General features: G+C 35.4%; 1 protein-coding gene across 1 annotated transcript; it reads left to right on the top strand.

Moving 5' to 3' along the window:
• Positions 1,218–9,497, top strand: LOC109840525 (probable serine incorporator). Its single transcript, XM_020409194.1, is given in 8 exon segments — positions 1,218–1,393; positions 1,396–1,441; positions 1,443–1,516; positions 1,603–1,842; positions 3,691–3,802; positions 3,919–4,093; positions 8,394–8,634; positions 9,032–9,497. Coding segments are annotated over 8 exon segments (1,233 nt in total). The 5' UTR covers positions 1,218–1,338; the 3' UTR covers positions 9,322–9,497.

Consider the following 23,709-nt stretch of genomic DNA (forward strand, 5'->3'; position numbering starts at 1 on the left):
TCTATTGTTTGGATTTGTATGGATCTGAATTAGGGTTTGATCTTCTAATCTTGAGGGTCTCTTTTAGAATCTCTTTAGATGAGGATTAAGAGAATAGAGAATGTAACCCTAAATTAGGGACTATAACCTCTTATTTATAGTTGTTGTACTTTTATAATTTGACCTCTCATCAAATTATAATTACAACCTGATATTCGCATATTTAGCCCATGACATATTTAAATACTCATTGACCCAATTACCTGATTGATCACTTTATGCGTGTCAATTGAAAGATAGCAACACACACTGATATAACATATGTGTTTACAAATAGATTTAATTAGATTTAAATCCAACATGTAGATGATGCTTATTTAGCACGATGTTATTATGTACTGCGCTTCTTTCGACAGAAGACTCTGTTATTTATTATATGATTTAAATTTTTTTTGGCAAGTAACCTCTGTGAATTATAATCTATATTTATTTTCTCTAAATAAACAGTGCCACCTCTAAACCTTTCATAACATGCCTCAAATTTCAGATGTAGTTAACATATGTTTCAAAGCTTTTGACTCGACACTGACATTTTGACACGAGAGTTTTGAGCCGGATGTTTTCTTTTTGGGAAGAAAAATTGGTATAGAGGAAAATTTGGAAAAGAAATTTGTATAATATGCAAAATCAGTATAGTTAGTGGAAAATTCAGTGCAAAAGGAATGCTATTTTTCAGTGGTCCAAAACTCATAGAATCGATCATGGAACAAGATGACACATGTTATTTTTTTAAAAGGAGTCTAACCAAGATTAATGACAACTATGGAGTCGCATCTCATGTTCCACGAGATTTGGGATCCTCTACTCACGAATAATGTCCTAATATTTGCTAATACTCAATCTTGGCCTTTCATTTTACATATGTGGGGCCCATTGGAAGGGATGGAGGATAATGGAGGGGATGGATCTATTAGGAAACATTAGGAAACCCTATTCATAAGTAGAGAATCCGGATCCGTTCTACGATTGGTCTCAAGATTTTGTGTCCAAAATTAATTTCTCTATATTTAAAATCTACATGAGTTTTTCCATATTTCCCCTTTTGTTCTGGAGTAATAAAAGAAAGCCCAATACAATTTACGCCTCTACAAGCCCAAGAAAATTAGGCCCAGGTTCGGAAGCTATACAGCCATGACCCAATTGCGGCAAAGTATACCAGTCATCGACTTCCGAAAATCAAAAATCGTCGTCTCCTCTTTCCCTTCCTGCTTGCTTTCCCCGCAACAAGCGAAGTCTAATCCCCATCTCCCCTCCAAAAATTCTCCAATTTCACCCAAAATCCGCCTTATTCCCTCAACGATGTGGGCAGCATCGTGCCTAGCTTCATGCTGCCGCGCCTGCGCGTGCGAGGCGTGCGCTCCGTGGTCGGCGGCATCTCCCGCTCCGCTCGCATCGCTACGTGCGCTTTTCGCCCTCTCCCTCATCGTCTCCTGGATTCTCCGAGAGGTCGCTGCCCCCTTGATGGAAAAACTCCCTTGTACGTGATCTATCAAGAACCGATCTTTTCATCTAATCGCCCAATTTTCTGATTTTTAGGGTTTTTATGTTTTTTTTTTGGGTTAGGGATTAATCACTTTCATCGGACGCCTGATCGGGAGTGGTTCGAGACTGACGCGGTGCTTAGGGTTAGCTTGGGGAATTTCCTTTTTTTTACGCTTCTTGCGGTGCTGATGATGGGGATCAAGGATCAGAAGGATCCTAGGGATCGGATTCATCATGGAGGGTGGACGGCTAAGATTTTTTGCTGGTTTGTTGTGGTGATCCTCATGTTCTTTGTTCCTAATGGGCTCGTCAGCTTCTATGGTGAGAAAATGTTCAAATTTCCATGTTTTTATTGAGTTTAACGCTGTGGAAGCTGTAATTTCTTTGAGTTGGCTTGTTTAGAGGTGTAATCTTTATTGTTTTGTGGTCCTATTAGATAGAAAGCTAAAGGATGCTTACAATAGAAATTTATGTTGTGTACCACTTACTGATTTTAAGGGGTTTTAAAGAAGAAATTTGATATTGGTTCTTGGGAAATTGGGCTCTCGGCTGCGAAATTGGAGGTTTGTAGTTGAGTGAAATTAGGCTCTCCTTTGGTATGCACAGGATCGAGTTATGGATAAGTGCTATATTGGAACAAAAAATAGATGATTCCTTGCTATTGACATATGAAGTTTGCTTTCATGAGGATCGAATTAAATGAACATGATTTGACTTGTATCTTTAAAGTGCAGTCACGTGGGCAGTTTTTACCTTGAGCAAAAGAAAAACCGATCTACAGTCTACACTGAAAATAACATTCTTATGTAGCATGGTTTTGTATCTTAGGAAAGGAAGAGTACTTGTAATTGTTTAGTTCCTAGTTGAACACCTTCTATGCGCTGCATGAAGAAGTAAAAATATGAACACGAATTGGTTTCATATGTCTTATATACTTTGTTTGTCTCTGTTAGAGGAGTATATTGTGGGTGCTAGAAGAGTATCCAGATAATTTTCCTTTCGCATGAAATAAGTGAATATCGCCTGTTGCTCTGACTTGTTGAAGTCATCAGTATGCTGATTTCCCTCTTCAATACCTATAGTGTGAGTTGTGGGTTATATTGTTTGATTGGGTTGGAATTCTATTTTAGAGTGTGTATATGCCTGTGCATATATGTATGCATACTTGTGCATGTGTGCTTGCACGCATGCGTGCACGTGAGTGTGCATGTATGCATGTATCTGTGGCTGGAACTCTTTGAGCTTAATGTTACATTCTGAAAAGAAATAAACCAACCCTCCAAATTTTAGTTGCTACTGCCTACTGCTAATATATACCCTTTTATTTGTAAATGTCTCCACTATTTAGCATCAACTAATTGGGTCACAAATAATTAGGCTCCTATTACAACATAACTCTTCTGAAGGCTTTGTAGTTAATTTTAATTTTGAATATGTCTCATGTTATGCTCCTGGCGAGACCATTACATGATTGTTTTCTTCTTTAAACTGTCATCTATGTATTTGAGATTAGTAACTTTGTCTAGCCATCTATTTGGTGATCTATTTCAACTTTGGATGCTTATGAGTTGAGATCTGCATGACATCTTACAAGATAGGATAACATGGACAGTTTACCAAAAAGTGCTCCAAAAATAGTTGCTTTGCAAACTCAGGAACACTATGAAATAAAAAAGATTATAGAATGTCACTATTACATTGTGTTCTACAGTAAAGCTTGCCATTTTGAAATAATCTCCTGAGCTTTGAATTTGCCTTTGATGCTTGTATGGTCCTGTAGCCTTACTGATGCATTTGTCTATAATTTCAACATCATTTTTTTTAACATCTGTCCTCCAAATTATAGTGCTCTTCCAGACAAACACGTTTGAAATGTACCTGCATGCACAAATGCTAATTTCCATTAACACACTCCAATCAGTATGATCTGCTGAACTGGCAGAAGAAAGGTGACTTATGTACTCTCTTTGTTATGGCTATAAATAAATAAAATTTGATTTTAGTTGCTATTCTGGGCCATGTTATGTTTGTTACTGCAGTGCTACGAAAGAACAGTGCTGTTAGTGTAACTGACAGAGTGGCAACAAATCTGACGGTTGTTTTACTTTATGGAGTCATCATTACCTTTTACATTTTCATAACATAATAATTCAACTCTTGTTGCCACAGAGACCATATCAAAATTTGGCTCGGGATTGTTCCTTCTGGTTCAAGTTGTTCTCTTGCTGGATTTCGTTCATGGATGGAATGACAGCTGGGTTAGTAAGGATGAGCAGTTCTGGTATGCACTTTTTATATTTTTCTATGCTGTTGTTAATTCGACACCATTCTATAATGGGGTGATCATCCTGGGTTATAATTCAAAAGGATTTAAATTATTTAAACCTTTTACTGCAGGTACATGGCGTTGCTTGTTGTTTCCCTTGTTTGCTATGTAGCCTCATTCTCATTCTCTGGGTTGCTCTTCCATTGGTTTACACCATCTGGACAAGATTGTGGCCTCAACACCTTTTTTATTGTTTTCACATTAGTTTTGGTTTTTGTGTTCGCTGTGGTTGCTCTACATCCGCAGGTATGTTGATACTACAATCTTCATATTAACGAAATCAAGTCAATAACTCATGAGAACTCTTTATTTTTATTACCTTGCTATCTATGAGGTTGAGCTATCCTATTTCAAGTTTATGTTAGGAGAAAAGTCCTTTTAACTTTTTTTTATCACATTAAAAAAGAAATACTCAGCAATAATATTTCCTGCTCAACTTCAGTTGATATTGTGAAAGAAGAGCTAGAAGCTGCCTCCCCTTGTGGAACATGAAAAAGTTTATGAAATCAACTCATCAAGAAAGTTTGTTCTTGAAGTTAATTATGTTTATTAAATAAGACTTTTGCTATAGCGTCCTATATCATCTTATACTACCTCACTGGGATGGAGCATGCACTTAGAACTCTTCAGCTGCTAAGTAAATTGAGGTGTGGGTGACAGCTTACTTGGAATTTCTCTTGGGCGTTATGTCTGTTAAAAATTGTGCCTGATATCTTTGTAAATGAGGCTTTAATTCGGCTGAGCTTGGGACGACGTATCATCAAACTTTCTTTTGACTTTGTTAATTATGAAGAAAGTTGCATACAAACTGGTGAAGTTTTGTAACTGTTTTAATGAGAGAGATCGACTAAATGAAACCCAGAGAGAGAGAAATTAAACTGAGTTTCTTTGCTGATCTGTGATCAAAGACAATGATTCTGGCATCAGAATGATGTTGGCAAAGACCTTCCAAGGATCTAGTCGATATGAGAACAAGAAAGCAAAGTAATGAAGTTGAAGGAAAGAGGAAGAGTGAACAGAGATTATATCTTCAGGCAGGAGTTTGTACTTGCTATTTACATAGGGAGAGTTCTTTTCTTTTTTTTTCTTATCTTTTTTTTTCCTTTTTTTTTTTTAGAGATTATATCTTCAGGCAGGAGTTTGTACTTGCTATTTACATAGGGAGAGTTCTTTTCTTTTTTTTTATTATCTTTTTTTTTCCTTTTTTTTTTTTTTGGATAACAAACTTCAGAGTGAATGTTTGATGAGACCTTCCATCATTTCTGGAGTTTCTTGAATGGCATTAATATCTATTCAGGATAATGTCTTCTTGCAAATTCTGGCCCGCCAACTATCTTGCCCTCTGGTATGAATTGCTAATTTCCATTAACACACTCCAATCAGTATGATCTGCTGAACTGGCAGAAGAAAGGTGACTTATGTACTCTCTTTGTTATGGCTATAAATAAATAAAATTTGATTTTAGTTGCTATTCTGGGCCATGTTATGTTTGTTACTGCAGTGCTACGAAAGAACAGTGCTGTTAGTGTAACTGACAGAGTGGCAACAAATCTGACGGTTGTTTTACTTTATGGAGTCATCATTACCTTTTACATTTTCATAACATAATAATTCAACTCTTGTTGCCACAGAGACCATATCAAAATTTGGCTCGGGATTGTTCCTTCTGGTTCAAGTTGTTCTCTTGCTGGATTTCGTTCATGGATGGAATGACAGCTGGGTTAGTAAGGATGAGCAGTTCTGGTATGCACTTTTTATATTTTTCTATGCTGTTGTTAATTCGACACCATTCTATAATGGGGTGATCATCCTGGGTTATAATTCAAAAGGATTTAAATTATTTAAACCTTTTACTGCAGGTACATGGCGTTGCTTGTTGTTTCCCTTGTTTGCTATGTAGCCTCATTCTCATTCTCTGGGTTGCTCTTCCATTGGTTTACACCATCTGGACAAGATTGTGGCCTCAACACCTTTTTTATTGTTTTCACATTAGTTTTGGTTTTTGTGTTCGCTGTGGTTGCTCTACATCCGCAGGTATGTTGATACTACAATCTTCATATTAACGAAATCAAGTCAATAACTCATGAGAACTCTTTATTTTTATTACCTTGCTATCTATGAGGTTGAGCTATCCTATTTCAAGTTTATGTTAGGAGAAAAGTCCTTTTAACTTTTTTTTATCACATTAAAAAAGAAATACTCAGCAATAATATTTCCTGCTCAACTTCAGTTGATATTGTGAAAGAAGAGCTAGAAGCTGCCTCCCCTTGTGGAACATGAAAAAGTTTATGAAATCAACTCATCAAGAAAGTTTGTTCTTGAAGTTAATTATGTTTATTAAATAAGACTTTTGCTATAGCGTCCTATATCATCTTATACTACCTCACTGGGATGGAGCATGCACTTAGAACTCTTCAGCTGCTAAGTAAATTGAGGTGTGGGTGACAGCTTACTTGGAATTTCTCTTGGGCGTTATGTCTGTTAAAAATTGTGCCTGATATCTTTGTAAATGAGGCTTTAATTCGGCTGAGCTTGGGACGACGTATCATCAAACTTTCTTTTGACTTTGTTAATTATGAAGAAAGTTGCATACAAACTGGTGAAGTTTTGTAACTGTTTTAATGAGAGAGATCGACTAAATGAAACCCAGAGAGAGAGAAATTAAACTGAGTTTCTTTGCTGATCTGTGATCAAAGACAATGATTCTGGCATCAGAATGATGTTGGCAAAGACCTTCCAAGGATCTAGTCGATATGAGAACAAGAAAGCAAAGTAATGAAGTTGAAGGAAAGAGGAAGAGTGAACAGAGATTATATCTTCAGGCAGGAGTTTGTACTTGCTATTTACATAGGGAGAGTTCTTTTCTTATAACAAACTTCAGAGTGAATGTTTGATGAGACCTTCCATCATTTCTGGAGTTTCTTGAATGGCATTAATATCTATTCAGGATAATGTCTTCTTGCAAATTCTGGCCCGCCAACTATCTTGCCCTCTGGTATGAATTTTTATTATCCAAAACTTCATTAGTTAGCACTTCACAAATTTTAGAAACTTTGATAACAAACTTCAGAGTGAATGTTTGATGAGACCTTCCATCATTTCTGGAGTTTCTTGAATGGCATTAATATCTATTCAGGATAATGTCTTCTTGCAAATTCTGGCCCGCCAACTATCTTGCCCTCTGGTATGAATTTTTATTATCCAAAACTTCATTAGTTAGCACTTCACAAATTTTAGAAACTTTGTTGCAGTTTTTGTCTTTTAAAGACACTGATACTGAAACACTGGCGCTTGATGTTAAAATGCCAAGTAGAATCTAAGGCAGAGGTCAAATACAGGTGTGGAATGTGAGTTTAACCTTACCTCTTATATCATTAGATCTTTTCATGAAACCAGCCTAAGTGGCAATGTGGCGTTGCTTCAATAACTTTGATAATTGCTCTTTGAAAAAAATACATAAATAAAGAAAATATAAAAACAATTCCGCACACGTGAACGTGATGATCTGGATGATAATTGATAATCCTTCATTGTCCCAATGCATAGTATGACCATGCTTACAGTGGTTTCATATTCTTCATTACATAGCATGCTTGCTGCATTTAGATGAATATACTCAATAACAGAGTGATCTTCATGCATATTTATCATTATTTTGGTCCTCTAGGGATAGTATAAGTGAGTATCATATTCGCCCATTGGTAATTGAGCTTATCTCTGCTCAACTACAAATTCAACTTGGGATCTTATGTTGAGAATACTATGGTGAGCATCTTGTCTATCCCGATGCAACACTGTATTTTATGTTGAATATAGTTCCTACTTTTTTTTTAAATTGAATGAAACATGTTAACTAAATTAGCTTATTCTATAATACGAATGCTTATTGTAAATGATATGTTACATCCTATTTGATTTATCATATGGTGTAGCAATAAGCTCGGTCTGTTGACCAGCATGGAATTGTTTGGTACGTAAGGCCATTCATTGTGAGTCAGAGGACATGTAAAGTGAGAGTTGGAGAGTAACCTAACATGTTGCAGAACCATTAATTGCTATGTGTGGTTAGGTAGCTCTACTTGCTACCCTATGGGTTTACTCCAATCACATTACGCTCTATTGAAGAACCAGCAAAGTGACCTAATTTTAAAACACTTTTCAACATGACATCAACCCTTTTGGTTGATGTGAGATCTCCAATCATGTAAAAGTAGGGAAAATCTATTGTTGCTTGTTTGAAATAGTGAATGATTAGGTACTCGTGAAGTCCAAAAATAGAGAAAGCCACGTGATACAGGGAATAAGCATCCATTTATTAAGATAAAGTATTGTTGTATTGACCTAGTGTACCATAGTCATAGTTCCCGTGTTATTTGTTACATCGCAAAGCAATTTAATTTGAGATGGTTGATGAACTATTATTTGTTCAATTTTTTGTTTTGATGTAAAATTGATTTTTGTTACTACCCTTCAGCACACAAAACATGGTCTGCCTAGTTTTCTCAAATCCTTGGATAATAGCATAAATTCTTCTCTATGGTTGCAGGTAAATGGCAGCCTTCTGCCTGCTTCAGTAATCTCCCTCTACTGTACTTACCTATGCTACAGTGCTCTCTCTAGCGAGCCAAGAGACTACGAATGTAACGGCCTCCATAACCATTCAAAAGCTGTTTCTACCGGAAGTCTCACCCTGGGCTTGGTCACAACTGTCCTCTCTGTAGTCTACTCTGCAGTTCGTGCCGGTTCTTCAACTACCCTACTCTCACCACCGAGCTCACCGCGTGCTGGTCAGTATGTCAATCTCTAAGCTGTCCAAAACATATTCACAAGGGTTAATTGTGGATAGACTCCCTGTAATGTCGCAATAGTGGATAGACCCCCAAAAGTTCTATTGCTGCATATATCCCCCCCTTTTTTTTTTGCTATTTTACCCTCAGGAAGTCTTTGTCAAAAACAAATTTCTCTTTCTCTGAGGGTCAGAGAGTTGAAAAAAATTCTCTCAGGGTCTTATCTGCAATACAAATGACAGGCGGTCTATGCACAATTGGGTGATGGTATTATTATTATTTTATTTATTTATTTATTTATTTATTTGGTGGGGGGTTGGGTCGGGGTCTATCCATAATTAACACTGTTCATAATTTAGGTTATAACACTAACCAAGTTCTCTTATATTAGGTTCAGATAAGCCTCTGCTACCCTTTGACAAGTTGGAGGACCAAGAGGATAGGAAGAAAGAGGAAGCAAAGCCAGTCTCATACTCATATTCCTTCTTCCACCTAATCTTCTCTCTTGCTAGTATGTACTCTGCAATGCTTCTTACAGGATGGTCGAGCTCGGTTGGGGAGAGTGGAAAGCTTGTTGATGTTGGATGGCCGTCGGTTTGGGTGAGGATTGTGACTCAATGGGGAACTGCTGGTCTATTTATTTGGTCTCTTGTTGCTCCCCTTCTGTTCCCAGATAGAGAGTTCTGAACTTTTTGATCAATAAAAGGAAGGCAGAGCTCTTGTTTGGTTTGGTTGCAATCCGTATGGCATGTGTATTTATATGTAAGAAAATTCTGTGAGCTGAGGTGTTTATTTCCACAATAATCTACTTGTTAACTGTATGGTTATGGTTTGAATGGATGGATGATCTTTATTATGAGCTAGTATTTTATGAGCTAGTATTTTGCCGGTGCTGCGCGGGTAGCGGAAACTAAATTCACATCATTAGCTTGAAATGTTACAAGTCAGATTTTTTTATTTATTTAATGTTTGGTTTTCAGAAATTTCTTCTTTAGTCATATGCATTTGCTTCTAAATTGAATTAAACAAAATATTCTTCAATTGATGATTCTCTTTTCTATTTTTTTATATATTCTATTTTTTAAGGACCAATGATTTATAGCATAGAGTTTTTCTTCAAATGGTTTAGAATTTAAAAGATATTTAAAATAAGCCAGTGTATGACTTTTATTTCAAATTTTGAAATTCACAGTTAATTAGTTTAACCACCATTCTCCTTTATAGTTCCTATTTATTTAAAATATTCTTAGATAGAAAGATAGAGAAAAGTCGGCTTGCCTAATGAGCATGTAGATATTTTTTATTTCAAAATTTTAACTTGAAATTAGATAGTTTGACATCAAACTTCCTTTGTAATATCTCTCCTTTTTTAATAATTAAAAAAATTAAAACGATATAAAAATTTTCGGCGATACATTTGATCATAGCATCGAAAATATCTCTTGATATTGAAACTACGGAGACTTAGCTAGCTGACAAGATCATCTTATATTGATATTTTATTATAAGAACTTTTGATATTTTGTATGAACTAAAGAATATATTGAAATAAATTGTGCAACATGAAGCAATCAAATAAAACATTACAGTTAGATGAGATATGATGCATTCGCATGTTCATTTAATCTAAAAAAACAACCTCACGCTTTAATCTCATTCTTGTAATGCTTGTATTAGAGTTTCAACTTAATTTAAAAAGAATATGTGGTTTTGAAATACCCATCAAATATCTTAAGAATATAAATGTTTATTCCTGGAATAATTGTAAGAAGACATTAGAAATTCAATATAATTAGCAGAAAATACTAGATAGAGCAAGAAGAAATCAATATAATTTTTTTTGGGTAATTTGTGTGATCATTTATTTTTTTGGAATGCAGAGAATATTTTTGTAGCAAGAAAGTTTTTAATTTTATAAATCTTTATATAGTATATATTGTTTTATGGTGTCATGTGTTCTATTTCTATTAAAATTTTAAAGAGAGACAAAGATGAACTAAAACTTGAGGGGGACTTTCAAATTAAAATAGTTGATAGAGGTTTTCCAAGACGTACCCTGCAGTTGAAAGGGTTAAGTGAAGAAAGTTCGAGTGGTTATCTCAAATTTTCATAGTTAAGAGAGGTTGTTTATAGTATGATTAAACTCGAGGGGAGGGGGGAGGGGGGTGGTGTTTCTCAAATTAAAATAGTTGAAGGAGGTTTTCTAAAATTAATCCATGATTTTAATAGGTAAACTCTACACATAAGTTTTTCCCTATAATTTCTATATTTAAATATATAATTATGAGATTTTTTTAAATTATGGATATTTTATAATCTTATAATGATTATAGAATAGTTGATTATTATAATTTCGTAATCATGGATAGTTTTAATTTTATGAGAAATCTTAGGTTAATATAAAATTAGGTAGCCACATGTCATTTTCTGATAGGATAAAAAGACGTGCGTGTGTTAGGATTCATATTTATGAGCCTACTTTCTAATCTAGTTTTAATGATTAACAAATAATTTCTAATCTTGTTTTCTAGTATTTGTTTTTTCCTTCAACATGAATCCAGGTCGGATGTTAGAAGGATTTGCGTCTTAACGACGATATTTTGGAGGTTGGTGGATATTGGAATGAAGCTGTCGCAATTCAAGTCAAATACAAGATCGTGCTTCATCCCTACTACGAAGAGGAGGATCGCCCAAGATCAAGCATCATGCAGATCATTTGCCTTGGGTATAGTAGTTTAGGTGTTTATACTTTATGTGTTATGCTTACAGTTCAAATCATATACACACACTTTTGTTTTACATTTGTTGCTTATACATCGTTTTGTGAGTTAACATGGTTTTCATATTATAGACTAAATAATATTGTTTTCTATCATTTCTAAAGCATATCAATCTACTAAAAAGAATCTCAAAACTTGTTTGAAAGAATTTCATCAAAATCAAGTTTTAACGAGATTGTATTTTTGAACGTTTTGCAAAATAATGCGTTTTCACAAATGAGAAGTGATATTTTAGAAATTTCTTTTCCAGCATGTTTATTTTCATATATATAAACATTTTCCCAAGTTTTACTATTTTTGGAGTTGATTTGCTATTTTAAAACGAAGTTAGAAAATCAAGTTTTCAGCAAATCAAGTATCTGGTATGTCAGTCATCAGTCGACCGATGGATGAGATCGATCGACCGACCAATAGAATTATTTTCAGTCTGAGTTTTACAGTCTATCAGTCGACCGATCCAAAAGACAAGTCGACCGATCAACGGTCATTTGGCTTTAACGGCTAGTTTTTGGCTGATTTCTTTTGAGAGACTATATATAGCCCTCATAACTCATTTGTTTTTTATGGAAGTTTAGAAAGAGGTTTTGCAAGTTTGTTTAAGGGTTTTTAAGAAAAAATTGAGTGTGTTTGTTTGTTTGAATGAGTTTTACAAAGAGAATGATTTCATCTTCAAATCTCTACCTCTCTTTGTTTTAGAAAAGTTTTTCTAAACTCATCCTCTACCTATTTATTATTTTGATTCTCATATATTTGTGCTAGATTGATTTGAGTTTAACCTTGATCTTATTATACTCATTGTTTACACACACAACCACTTGAGCTTAAGTATTTCACATTAAGTATATTTGGGTTGTGAGAGTGTTTTCATTGAGAGAGCTTAATATTTGTTCTCATTTGTATTGGAGAATAAATCCTTTATTTACACTTTTTGTTGAAACACGTTGTAATACACAAAAACACTTAGAGGAGTGATTGCCGAGAGACCGGAGTTAATTCCAAGAGGAGTGGGTTGATAGTAAAGCCTAGGGAGATGTCGTAAATCCAAACACTAGAGAAAGGTAACACGGGTAGTCCAACACTATGCACACATGTATAGAAAAATTTATAAATGCTCTATTTATGATCGTAAAGGCCATCTTGCTAAAATTTGCTATGATGCACAAAAAACCACTAAGTCCAATATTATTCCTCCTTGTGCATCCCATCAAGTTTCATCACCACACACACACACACACACACACACACACACACACACACGCACACGCACAATGTTCATCATAAGCATGTAAATGTGTATAAGTGTGATTTTTGTGGTAGATTTGGTTACTTGGCCAAATTTTGTTTTGATTTGAAAAAAGTTTCACATTTTCAAAATACTTTAAAAAGACCATATTTATTTGCAAATGTTTCTCGTGCACAATCAAAAGGTCATCATAAACAAGTGCATCCATTCCATTGCACTTATTGCAATATGATGGGTCATTTACGTAATCTTTGCTATGAACGTACATATGCACTAAATGCGCCCAAACGAGGTCATAACCCAAGGGCTTTGAATTTCATTGATAGGGGTCATGTCCCTAAACTCTTCCACACCAAGAGTGTTTGAGTGCCAAAATATGTTTGATTTTAAAAAACAAAATTTTAGCGTTTTTTGTTTTTCATGTTTTTAAAAGATGATTTGTGTTTAGATTTTTTGTGTAAATAAATTGTGAATATTTTTACTAAATATATAAAAGAATATATTTTCACCATATTTAAAAGGTAACTTGATATATATTCATTTTTGAATAAAATATAAATGGTGTTTTTAAGTTTGTCAATAGTGGTTTACGTTTAAAATGCATATGCATTCTAGCTGTCATTAGTCGACTGTTCACTTTCACCGGTAGACCGAGGACTGATACTTAATCGAACGATTAAAAAAAATTAGTCAACCGACAGTGAGTTGTTTTTACTATGTTATTTTTACCGGTTTCTTGTCTTCAACCCATGTTTTTGGAAATTTATCTTTATTATTTATTACATATTATGAATTTTATTGGTTTTGATTTAGATAAGAGGTTCATATTGAGCAACCATCCGGATTTATTGATCACCTCTTTCAAATCATGTTTACGGGGTGCAAAAAACTTCATACGGGTTGAAACAAGCTCAAAGGGCTTGGTATGCTCAAATTTTATTGTCGGATATAGTACAAATTAATCTTGGTTTGTTTTATCCTAAGCATACCTCTTTTTTATCCTTGTGGATAAAACATATAAATGTTCGACATTGCTTTTTTATATGTTTATGTATATAGGAAAGATGTGACCCTTATTTATAATTGACACAAAATCTCTATTAGTGAACATCTTTTCAAACCTCTTTGTGATTGTCATGTAAGAGGTGAATTGGGCATGTTTATCACTTGAATCATGTTTGTTTGATCATTTCTTTATCAAAAACGACATTTCATTATTTTCATGGATTTTTATTTGGATTTTCTTTTGGTATCATTTTTTGTTTTTATTTGGCCTTCATGGATTCATGGATTTTCATAGATACTTTCATAAATATTTCCGGATGATGAATTTGGATCCTCGTTTTGTTACGACCTTTGAAGATAATTTTTGAGGTTTTTGACTTTTTTGTTTAAAACTAAGAATTTCATTTTGTCTTTTGCACTTTCTTATCTGTGTTTTAGGGCCCTTGTAAAACTTTTTTTCTTAATGATATATATATGTGTTCTCTTGGTCTCTTTGAATGTGAGTTGTCACAATATTTTTTATATCTATGCTCACATATTGCTGCCCTATAACTTTCTTTAAGGTATTTTGATAAATGAAGTTTTTCCCTATCTGTTTTATACTCACCGTGCTTATATGTAGGGAGAGCTTTTGCTCTTTATTCTTATTGTTTTCCTTATTTTGATGTTGACAAAGGGGGAGAAATAAGTGAATTGTGAACATCTCGTTTTGTTCACTATTGGTTAAACATGTGTATTATATAATTTTTATACTCTTTGCGCAAATTGTTTGTCATCATCAAAAAGGGGGAGATTGTTAGGACTCGTATTTGTGAGCCTACTTTCTAATCTAGTTTTAATGATTAACAAATAATTTCTAATCTTATTTTCTAGTATTTGTGTTTTTCTCCAACATGAATCCAGGTCGGAGGTTGGAAGGATTTGCGCCTTAACGACGATATTTTGGAGGTTGGTGGATATTGGAATGAAGCCATCACAATTCAAGTCAAATACAAGATCATGTTTCATCCCTACTATGAAGAGGATGATCGCCTAATATCAAGTGTCATGCAGATCATTTGCCTTGGGTATAGTTGTTTTCATCGAAAGTCGTTTCCATTGTGGAATTTATTATATCTTTAGTCGATTACAACAAATTCAAAAGAAATGGTCTTTTTATAAGACATCTCTTACACAACAAACAGAAAATTACAACTCTCTAGAAAATAACACAGAAATTGTTTATCAACTCCTGCTTTTGTGGGACTTTGCCTGTGCCGGGAGTGCTTTGACTCATGGACCACCAAATCACAGATTGTGATGGGGTTTAGAGATTCTTCCTTCGTTTATCGAAGTAAGAATTTGAAGTGAATATCTTATCGATGTAAAATGTTCACTCTTCCAAAGATCAAGTCTGAGCTTAGATCTCTAGGAATCACCAAACGTTGTTTACGAAAGGCGAAAACTCTCTTTCTTTTCCTCAAAATTATCAAAAGCTCAAGTCTCTATGCTCCAATCTGCTCTCTGTCCTTTGTTTCGTGTCTAGGGAGGTATTTATAGGGATAGGAGTGCACAACAGTAGTAATGGAGGCGAAATAACTGATCGAATACATGCTCTTTGGGCGCGTCAGCCTATGCTGCCGCGGCTACTGGCGCGTCAGTATAGACTGGCGCGTCCAAAGAGGCAGTTCCAGCCACGTTCCATCATGTTTGAAACCGTCCTCCCACGACTTTTAACCATTTTTTCTTGGTTTAACTGCTTGTACACGTCAGCAGACGTTTCTTTTTTATCATGGCACCACGTGGACTTTGAAGAATCATCGTGTAACTGTTTTGTAACCGCAGCCCGCGGCAGCTCCCTGTAGTTTGCGCGTCACCATGGACTGGCGCGCCACAGGCGCGTCACCATGGACTGTCGCGCCTTAGGCGCGTCACCATGGGCTGCCGCGCCTAAGACGCGTCACCATGGGTTGCCTGTCGGTGTATTTTATCGTTGGTGTGTACATTGTTCTTCTATATTGTTTCGCTTCCTTTGGATGATCCCCTCTGACTAAGAAAATGGCGTTTATCGTCTTCTCTTTGCCTTGAGCAGTATTTGGATGTCCGTAAGCATTTTTTGACACCTACAATAGTAGTTTAGGTGTTTATTCTTTATGTGTTATGCTTAGAGTTCAAATCATATACACAGACTTTTGTTTTACAATTGTTGCTTATATACCATTTTGTGAGTTGACACGGTTTTCGGATTATAAACTAAATAATATTGTTTTATATAATTTCTAAAGTCTATCAATCCACTAAAAAGAATCTCAAAACTTGTTTGAAAGAATTTCATCAAAATCAAGTTTTAACGAGATTGTATTTTTGAATGTTTTGCAAAATAATGAGTTTTCACAAATGGGAAGTGATATTTTAGAAATTTCTTTTCTAACATTTTTATTTTCATATATATAAACATTTTCCCAAGTTTTACTATTTTTGGAGTTGATTTGCTATTTTAAAACGAATTTAGAAAATCAAGTTTTCAACAAATCAAGTATCTGGTATGTCAGTCATCAGTCGACCGATGGATGAGGTTAGTCAACCGACCAGTAGAATTATTTTCAACCTGAGTTTTACAGTCTATCGATCAACCAATCCAAAAGATAAGTCGACTGATCAACAGTTATTTGGCTGTAACGGCTAGTTTTTGGCTGATTTCTTTTGAGAGGCTATATATAGCCCTCATAACTCATTTGTTTATTATGGAAGTTTAGAAAGAGGGTTTGCAAGTTTGTTTAAGGGTTTTTAAGAAAAAATCAAGTGTGTTTGATTGTTTGAATGAGTTTTTCAAAGAGAAGGATTTCATCTTCAAATCTCTATCTCTCTTTGTTTTAAAGAGTTTTTTCTAAAATCATCCTCTACCTATTTATTATTTTGATTCTCATATATTTGTGCTAGATTGATTTGAGTTTAACTTTGATCTTATTATACTCATTGTTTACACACACAACCACTAGAGCTTAAGTATTTCACATTAAGTATTTTTGGGTTGTGAGAGTGTTTTCACTGAGAGAGCTTAATATTCGTTCTCACTTATATTAGAGAACAAATTCTTTATTTGCACTTATTGTTGAAACACGTTGTAATACACAAGAACACTTAGAGGAGTGGTTGGCGAGAAACCGGGGTTAATTCCAAGAGGAGTGTGTTGGTAGTAAAGCCTAGGGAGAGGTTATAAATCCAAACACTTGAGGAAAGTAACACGGGTAGTCCAACACTTAGAGGAATATGGCTTGTGGGATTGACAATGTGCGTATTGTAAAAGTTTTCGATGATGTTTGGAAACCGATTGTGTAGTTATTTTTGTGATATAGTGGAGAATTTTCTCGAGGTGAGGAGTGGAGACGTAGGTCATGGTTGATCGAATTTCGTGATCGTATATTTGTGTTTGTGATTGACTTTGGCGTATTTTTCATCTTGCTCTTATTGTTTTTATCGCCTATTATCATATTGTTTCATTGAATATCATTGCTTATTTTTTTGTGTATATCATCATTGCAAGGATAATTTATTATCAATTTTAATTTGGCATCAATATCAGATTAGATTATTAATTACCATATTCACCCCCCAGGGTACTTTCAGTGTGGATACTTATGATATAACACATGTCAATTTCCCATGTCTTTGTAATATGACATGTGTCAATATTTTTGTAGAATTCCACCAATTTCACTTCTACTCTTCTATACTTATAGGAGAATCCAAAGAATCACCGCATTTAGAAATTTCCCAATTTTCTCTTTGTACATTGTTGTTGTCGATTATCTAACAGGGGTCTAGTTAATTATTAATGTGCGGTTGGAGTCCTCAAACTTCTTCATATGGCTAGTCCGAGAGCCTACTGTTCTTTCCTACACATGAAGAACCCGTAAGAGGCTGAAGTTGGGTTCTCCGGTTGTTCCTTCGATGATCAAGTCATTATATGAATTTGAGTGGAAAAATATGAGATGATGAAGAAGGCTTCAAAGTTGTCTGAAAAGACCAGAGAGCTATGTTGAGCTGCATGACTTCCTTTTATAGAGGATCAAAAGGGTAGATAGGTAACTTGAGCCGAGTCCAGACAGGTAACTGACTAGGCAGATAGCTAACAAGTGTCGGCCGCTGGCGAAGATGGGTCATCCAAGTGGTTAGTGCAAAGTGACAACAACTATTTGATGTTGATAGAGCCTGATGAGTTATAAAGATTATTGGAGCTAGAGAAATGATGATTTCTAACTCTGTATTTAAGGTGATGGCGATTGGCTATTGGTGGAGGGCTCGAGGATGACCGCCTTTTGACTTGGCCTAGCGAGAAGGGGCGACTCGGGCTGCTTGTCGAGAAGGGATGGCTCTTTGCAAGAAGGGCAAAAAGTACCGTATTTTTACTCGGCCTCGAATGTTCTCGACCCGATCTGGAGAGAAGGGATGTTGTCTGGTGAGAAGGAGCAATTTGGCCAAGCGAGAAGATATGAGTTAGCCATGTGAGAAGGGATGCCTGTCTCGGCTTGGCTAGAAGGGGCCTTCTGTCATGGCCTGGCGAGAAGGCCTAACCTGCTTGTCGAGAAGGGATGGCTCTTTGCAAGAAGGGCAAAAAGTACCGTATTTTTACTCGGCCTCGAATGTTCTCGACCCGATCTGGAGAGAAGGGATGTTGTCTGGTGAGAAGGAGCAATTTGGCCAAGCGAGAAGATATGAGTTAGCCATGTGAGAAGGGATGCCTGTCTCGGCTTGGCTAGAAGGGGCCTTCTGTCATGGCCTGGCGAGAAGGCCTAACGAGAAGGAACAACTCCTTTCTTGGGCTGTTTGGGTCGGCTTGGGTGCAGTCTGCTTGAGACATTCATCAGCCAGTTGGATATTGATCAACACTTAATTCTATGGCACAACACTAACCCCTTTCGCTCGGAGTGAAATTGAACTTCATGCCTTTTACCAAGGATGCATTGACCTTGTGCCTTGGGTTTATGATGAGCAAAATCCGCAAGCGCACGGACTCGCTGTAGCTATCAAGGTCGATCCCACAAGGACTAGGGTTAATTACCAAATCTCACGTTATCAACTAGCTAAATCAATGAGTAAATTAGAAGAGATTTAATAAAAGAAATAAAATAAACAACTAATCGGATGGAATTCAATATAATGAAGGACTAGGATTGGGTTATCACCACAACTTAGGTGTTCAATGATGAATTATTTCAATTCTTGGTGTTGGTTTAATCTAGAAAGGGTGAATTAGCCTAAATTAATCTAAAGCCTCTTTCAAGGTCTAAAGATCGTGCCTAATCAATCTCAATTAACCTACTTTCGTGGAATCAAGATTAAATTAAACTCGTTAAGCTTTATGCTAATCCAAATCAAATCCCCAAGGAATCTAGCCTACTTTCGTGGTTCGAGCTCCCTGCTTAATTTCTAGAGATCCGGTATTAATCTTCACCTTTCAGTCCTTCAATTAATTACCTATGATTGCTAATACGGTGATCAAGCGAATCAACAAGATTAAAACACAAGAAATTAAGTTTAAAGATCTAAACTTTCACCAAGAACATATATTAATTCATTATCAATCACCAAAAAGTTGGGTTCTTTCCCAATCCTAGACAAGAAATCTACTCACACATGATTGGAATAAGAGAATACATCAAATAATTATGAAAATCAATCATAAGAAGAAATTAATCAAATAGAGGAAAGAGTTAACCCGTCTTTAAATTAAAATCTTCAAAATAAGAACTTGCAATCCAATGTTCTACAAGAGATTAATGTCTTCCTTCAATACTTGAACCCTAGAATAGTTGCTAGTTGATGGCTAAAAGAACATAACAAAAGATATCCAAAACCCTAAGTCAAAACATCTATTTATATGTCCCTAAAAATCTGGAAAATAACTATTTATATGTCTCCAAAAATCTGGAAAATAACTAATTCCCGCGCCACCGGTGTGGTCTGCACCACACCAGGGTGTGGTAGGGGCTGTTTTGCTGATTTTGTGCTTGTTTCTTTAGTTTTCGGTATTTTGGCTATAACTATTGTGTCCGACCTCAGAATGAGGTGATTCAAGTTGCATTGGAATTCTGTTGAAGAGATCTACAACTTTCATCTTTTGAGTTTTTCTTGATTCAAACTGCATCATGGTCGAAATTCCAGTTCTTCATACTCGTGCATCCATTTTCTTCACGAACCATGCCTTCAAAATCTTGTTGTTGCTTCAAACTCTTGTAAAACTTCCAACGATCATCAAATCTTTCAATCTTGAGCCAATACCTACATATAAGAACACAAACCACAGCAGTATCCTCGATCTAAACACGAAATATGCATTAAACACTCGTAAATCATGCTTAAAACACACTAAGATAATGCATATTTTACGTGTTTATCAACTCCCCCAAGCTTAGACTTTTGCTTGTCCTCAAGCAAATAAACAATAAAAATTAGGAGGAGTGAAAGCCAAATAGAGTAGGGATCACCCCCTCATCAATCCTTTAACCAATATCAAACATATCACAAAACAAATACCTTTCATCGGGACTTAACAAATTAATTTTCAAAACTCTCAACAAAATCACATTTCAAAATTTATTTGCGATCACAAGCGTCACAAGTCAAGGATAGCCATCCTATCCAATTCTCAAGTCAAAGTAGGAAAAAGAAATTCATGTAACTAGCTTCAATCCCAAAATACTAAAATTGATACCTTCAGGTAGTTAAATTGGTAGACCTCACTTTAGGTTAAGTGGACTCTCAATCTCTCATGTGTTTAAGGATGGGATTGTATCGCTCAAAATTCTTCCGAATGGATGTATTCAATCCATAAGCTTGCATTTCATCTCAATTCTCCACCACTTCGAAAACTAATGCATGCAACAAAATCATGAGGTCTTTTATTTGGTTGTAATGGGGCTAGGGTCAAAAGGGTATGATAGATATTTGGAATTGGTTGAAAGCCTATCACTAGTGGAACTATGATTGTAAAAGATTAGATCTCAAAGTAAGATCAATGACATCTACACAAACTCCATCATATATCAAAGAACTTCTTCCAACTACTCCTTTTAGTATGCCATAATAAATTCTTTTGACACCCGCAATTACATACACCATAAAGATGACAACTTTATTCATCTTTTTTTTTGCAGTTTTTTTTTCTTTTTTTTTCGAAAGAATTATGAAAAGGGAAGCAGACGCCTACTTTCACACCCCCAAGCTTACACCACATTACTCACATAACCCATTGTATCATAAAATGTGCTCCACTAGCTTAGGCAATGGGTAAGGAATAAAATCAGATTTTGAAGGTTACATATGTGGGTTTAATCAACAAAAATTAGGCTCATAGGCTCAAGGGGGCTAATCAAGGGAACAATAGTGCATAGTAGGCTATTTGGCAAATGTGGACTATAAACAAAAATGTGCCTCAATCACCTTTTATGCATACAAAAGTTATATGTGGCCTTGAAGAGATTCAATGCAAGTTCTAGTATCCTACACCATTGGAGAATATCACACAAGCAAAGAAAATAATGATTGGATATGCAATGCATCCAATTTCAGGCTCAAAATCTCACGGGTATTATTTGTCTACCAAATTTAATTCCCCTTTTGTCTCAATAGAGTAATGGTTATGACGCTAGCCGCATAAATGCTAAATCCTATAAGACAAGAGAACATTTAAGTCCGGTTCTCCCATATTGTTAACTTGTAATCAAAAGCATTTTAGAATAAGTTGAAAGGTGGTTTAAGAAGTTGCCAAGTCCCGATTAATAAGCATCTATCTAGTTCAATGATCGATAAAGGTTGAGCATTCATGTCATCATCAGGAGATCATTTCCCTATTTTATTTTTGTTTTTTGTTTTTTTTTGTTTTTTGTTTTTTTTGAAAGGAGAAACAAAGCAAAAGAAAAACTAAAATAAAAGAAAAATAGGCAATTATAGACATACAACCAATGAATGAACAACCCACACCCCCAAGCTTAAGATCTACATTGTCCTCAATGTAATAAGATAGACACTGGTCAGAAGGAGGCGACGCAGAGGCATCTTGTCGGAGCTGCCGCTCGTGAAAAGACATCCCCCAAGCAAGAATCCACTTGTTTGGGTGTTTTCCTCAATTGACTTTTCCGAAGAAGCCAACCCATCTCATTCAAAAAGTACAAAGCCTGAGATCTGGAATTTGACGGATTCTTTTGGTCCTGAAATTCATCTTCATCTGCGGCCACATTTATCACATTCTCTAGTCCTCAGATTTCAGAACATACATCATCTTCTGCAACTATGAAGGGAAAGAAGTAGCTGCTAAGGCCATCGTCTTCCAGCTAAATAAATCCTCGTCCTACAGCATTGGGAAGGGAACATGAGAAGCTCAGGCACTCAGAATCTTCGTGCTCCCCGCTTCTGTTGATTATTGCTTGTGTCGTTTCTTGGACCAAATTGTTAGACCCTAGAGGGGGGTGATTAGGGTCTTATGCTAATCTAATCCGATTAAATGCCAATTAAAACTTATTAACAGGTTATCCTAGCAAGTATGAAATACAACAATGTATATGAGCTAGGATAAGTAATATGAACAACAAAGAGAATCCTAACAAAGAGATATAGGCAATGTATGTGCAAGAATATATAAACTCAAGGGTAAATAATCTAAACTAGATAGTGGGCAATATAATCACCCACTAAGTGTTGGACCTAGCCGTGTCTCCCTCAAGTGCTCGGTTACAACCTCTCCTTAGGCTCGTTAACCAATGCCACTCCTCTTGGAACGATCCCTGACTCTCACCACACACTCCTCTCGGTGTACAAGTGTATTACAAAGTGATCTCACAATTAGGCTCAATACAATAATTGATTGTTTTCAACTATGGATGAGAACACAATGAAAGCTCACACTCAATGTTACGACTCTCACAACCCCAAATATATTATGAATGCAAATACAATAAGCTCAAGTAGGTGTGTGTAACAATGAGTGAAATCAAATCTAAACTTAATATAAAACTAGCTTTAATAGAAATGATAATCAACAAATAATTATAGATAAAAGCTAGAGTTGAGTTTAGGAAAACTTCTCTAGATCAGGATGGAGAGATGGAGAAATGAGCCCAAAACAAAAAGATAATCTCCTCCACTTGTGAAAACCAAAACAGATTAAACCAAACCCTTAAACAAGCTTAAACAAGCTTAAACTCTTTTTAAAAACCCTTGTTTAAAAACTTCTTAGCTTAAACTTGTTTTAAAAACTCTCATTAGTTGGTTGGAGAGCTGAAAGCAATGTGGTATTTATACCCTCTCAAAACTCAGCCAAAAACCCAAACAAAAAGACAAAAACAGCCCAAAGCAACGGTAATAAAACTAGCCGTTGGAAGCTGAAAAAGACACTGTCGGTCGACCGAAACAGAGACTTCGTCGGTCGACCGGTGCGGTCGACCGATGGAGTTTTTCGGTCGACCGGACCGGTCGACCGACAGACTCTCTGTCGCCCAGTGAACACGAGAGCTCAGGTGCGATCGACCGGTTCGGTCGGCCGAAAACTGACATATATAAAAACAGGTTTTTTGACACATTTAAACAATTTGTAAAATACTCATTTGACTTCTGAAAATTATGAAACTTTGGGAAATGTATATAAACATGTTACAAAAAGAATTTTCCAAATTGTATTTCCTATTTGTGAAAAATCATCATTTTGCAAATATGTTCAAAAACATGAAAACCTGAAAATTGATATTTTGATATTTTGACTTAAACAACATTTTGAAACCTTATGAAATGATTGTATAGACTTGATAAAAGATATAACATGTTGTTATGAAGTCTATAACCTAGAAATATAATATTTTCATAAAATTGCATATTCTATGCAATATATTCAAAACACTAAATATGATTTCATTAAATATAACTTGTTAAAGACGAAATCATATATAGGCACATAAACTTGAAACAAAATAGTATTTTCCAATTTTATTTATTTGTTTCATATATAAACTCGAAACCTATTAAAACCAAAACATATATGTATATATATAACTGTATATATACAAAACCAAAACC

The sequence above is a fragment of the Asparagus officinalis genome, chromosome 5, assembly GCF_001876935.1.
Source record: "Asparagus officinalis chromosome 5, Aspof.V1, whole genome shotgun sequence".
Classification (NCBI taxonomy): domain Eukaryota; kingdom Viridiplantae; phylum Streptophyta; class Magnoliopsida; order Asparagales; family Asparagaceae; genus Asparagus; species Asparagus officinalis.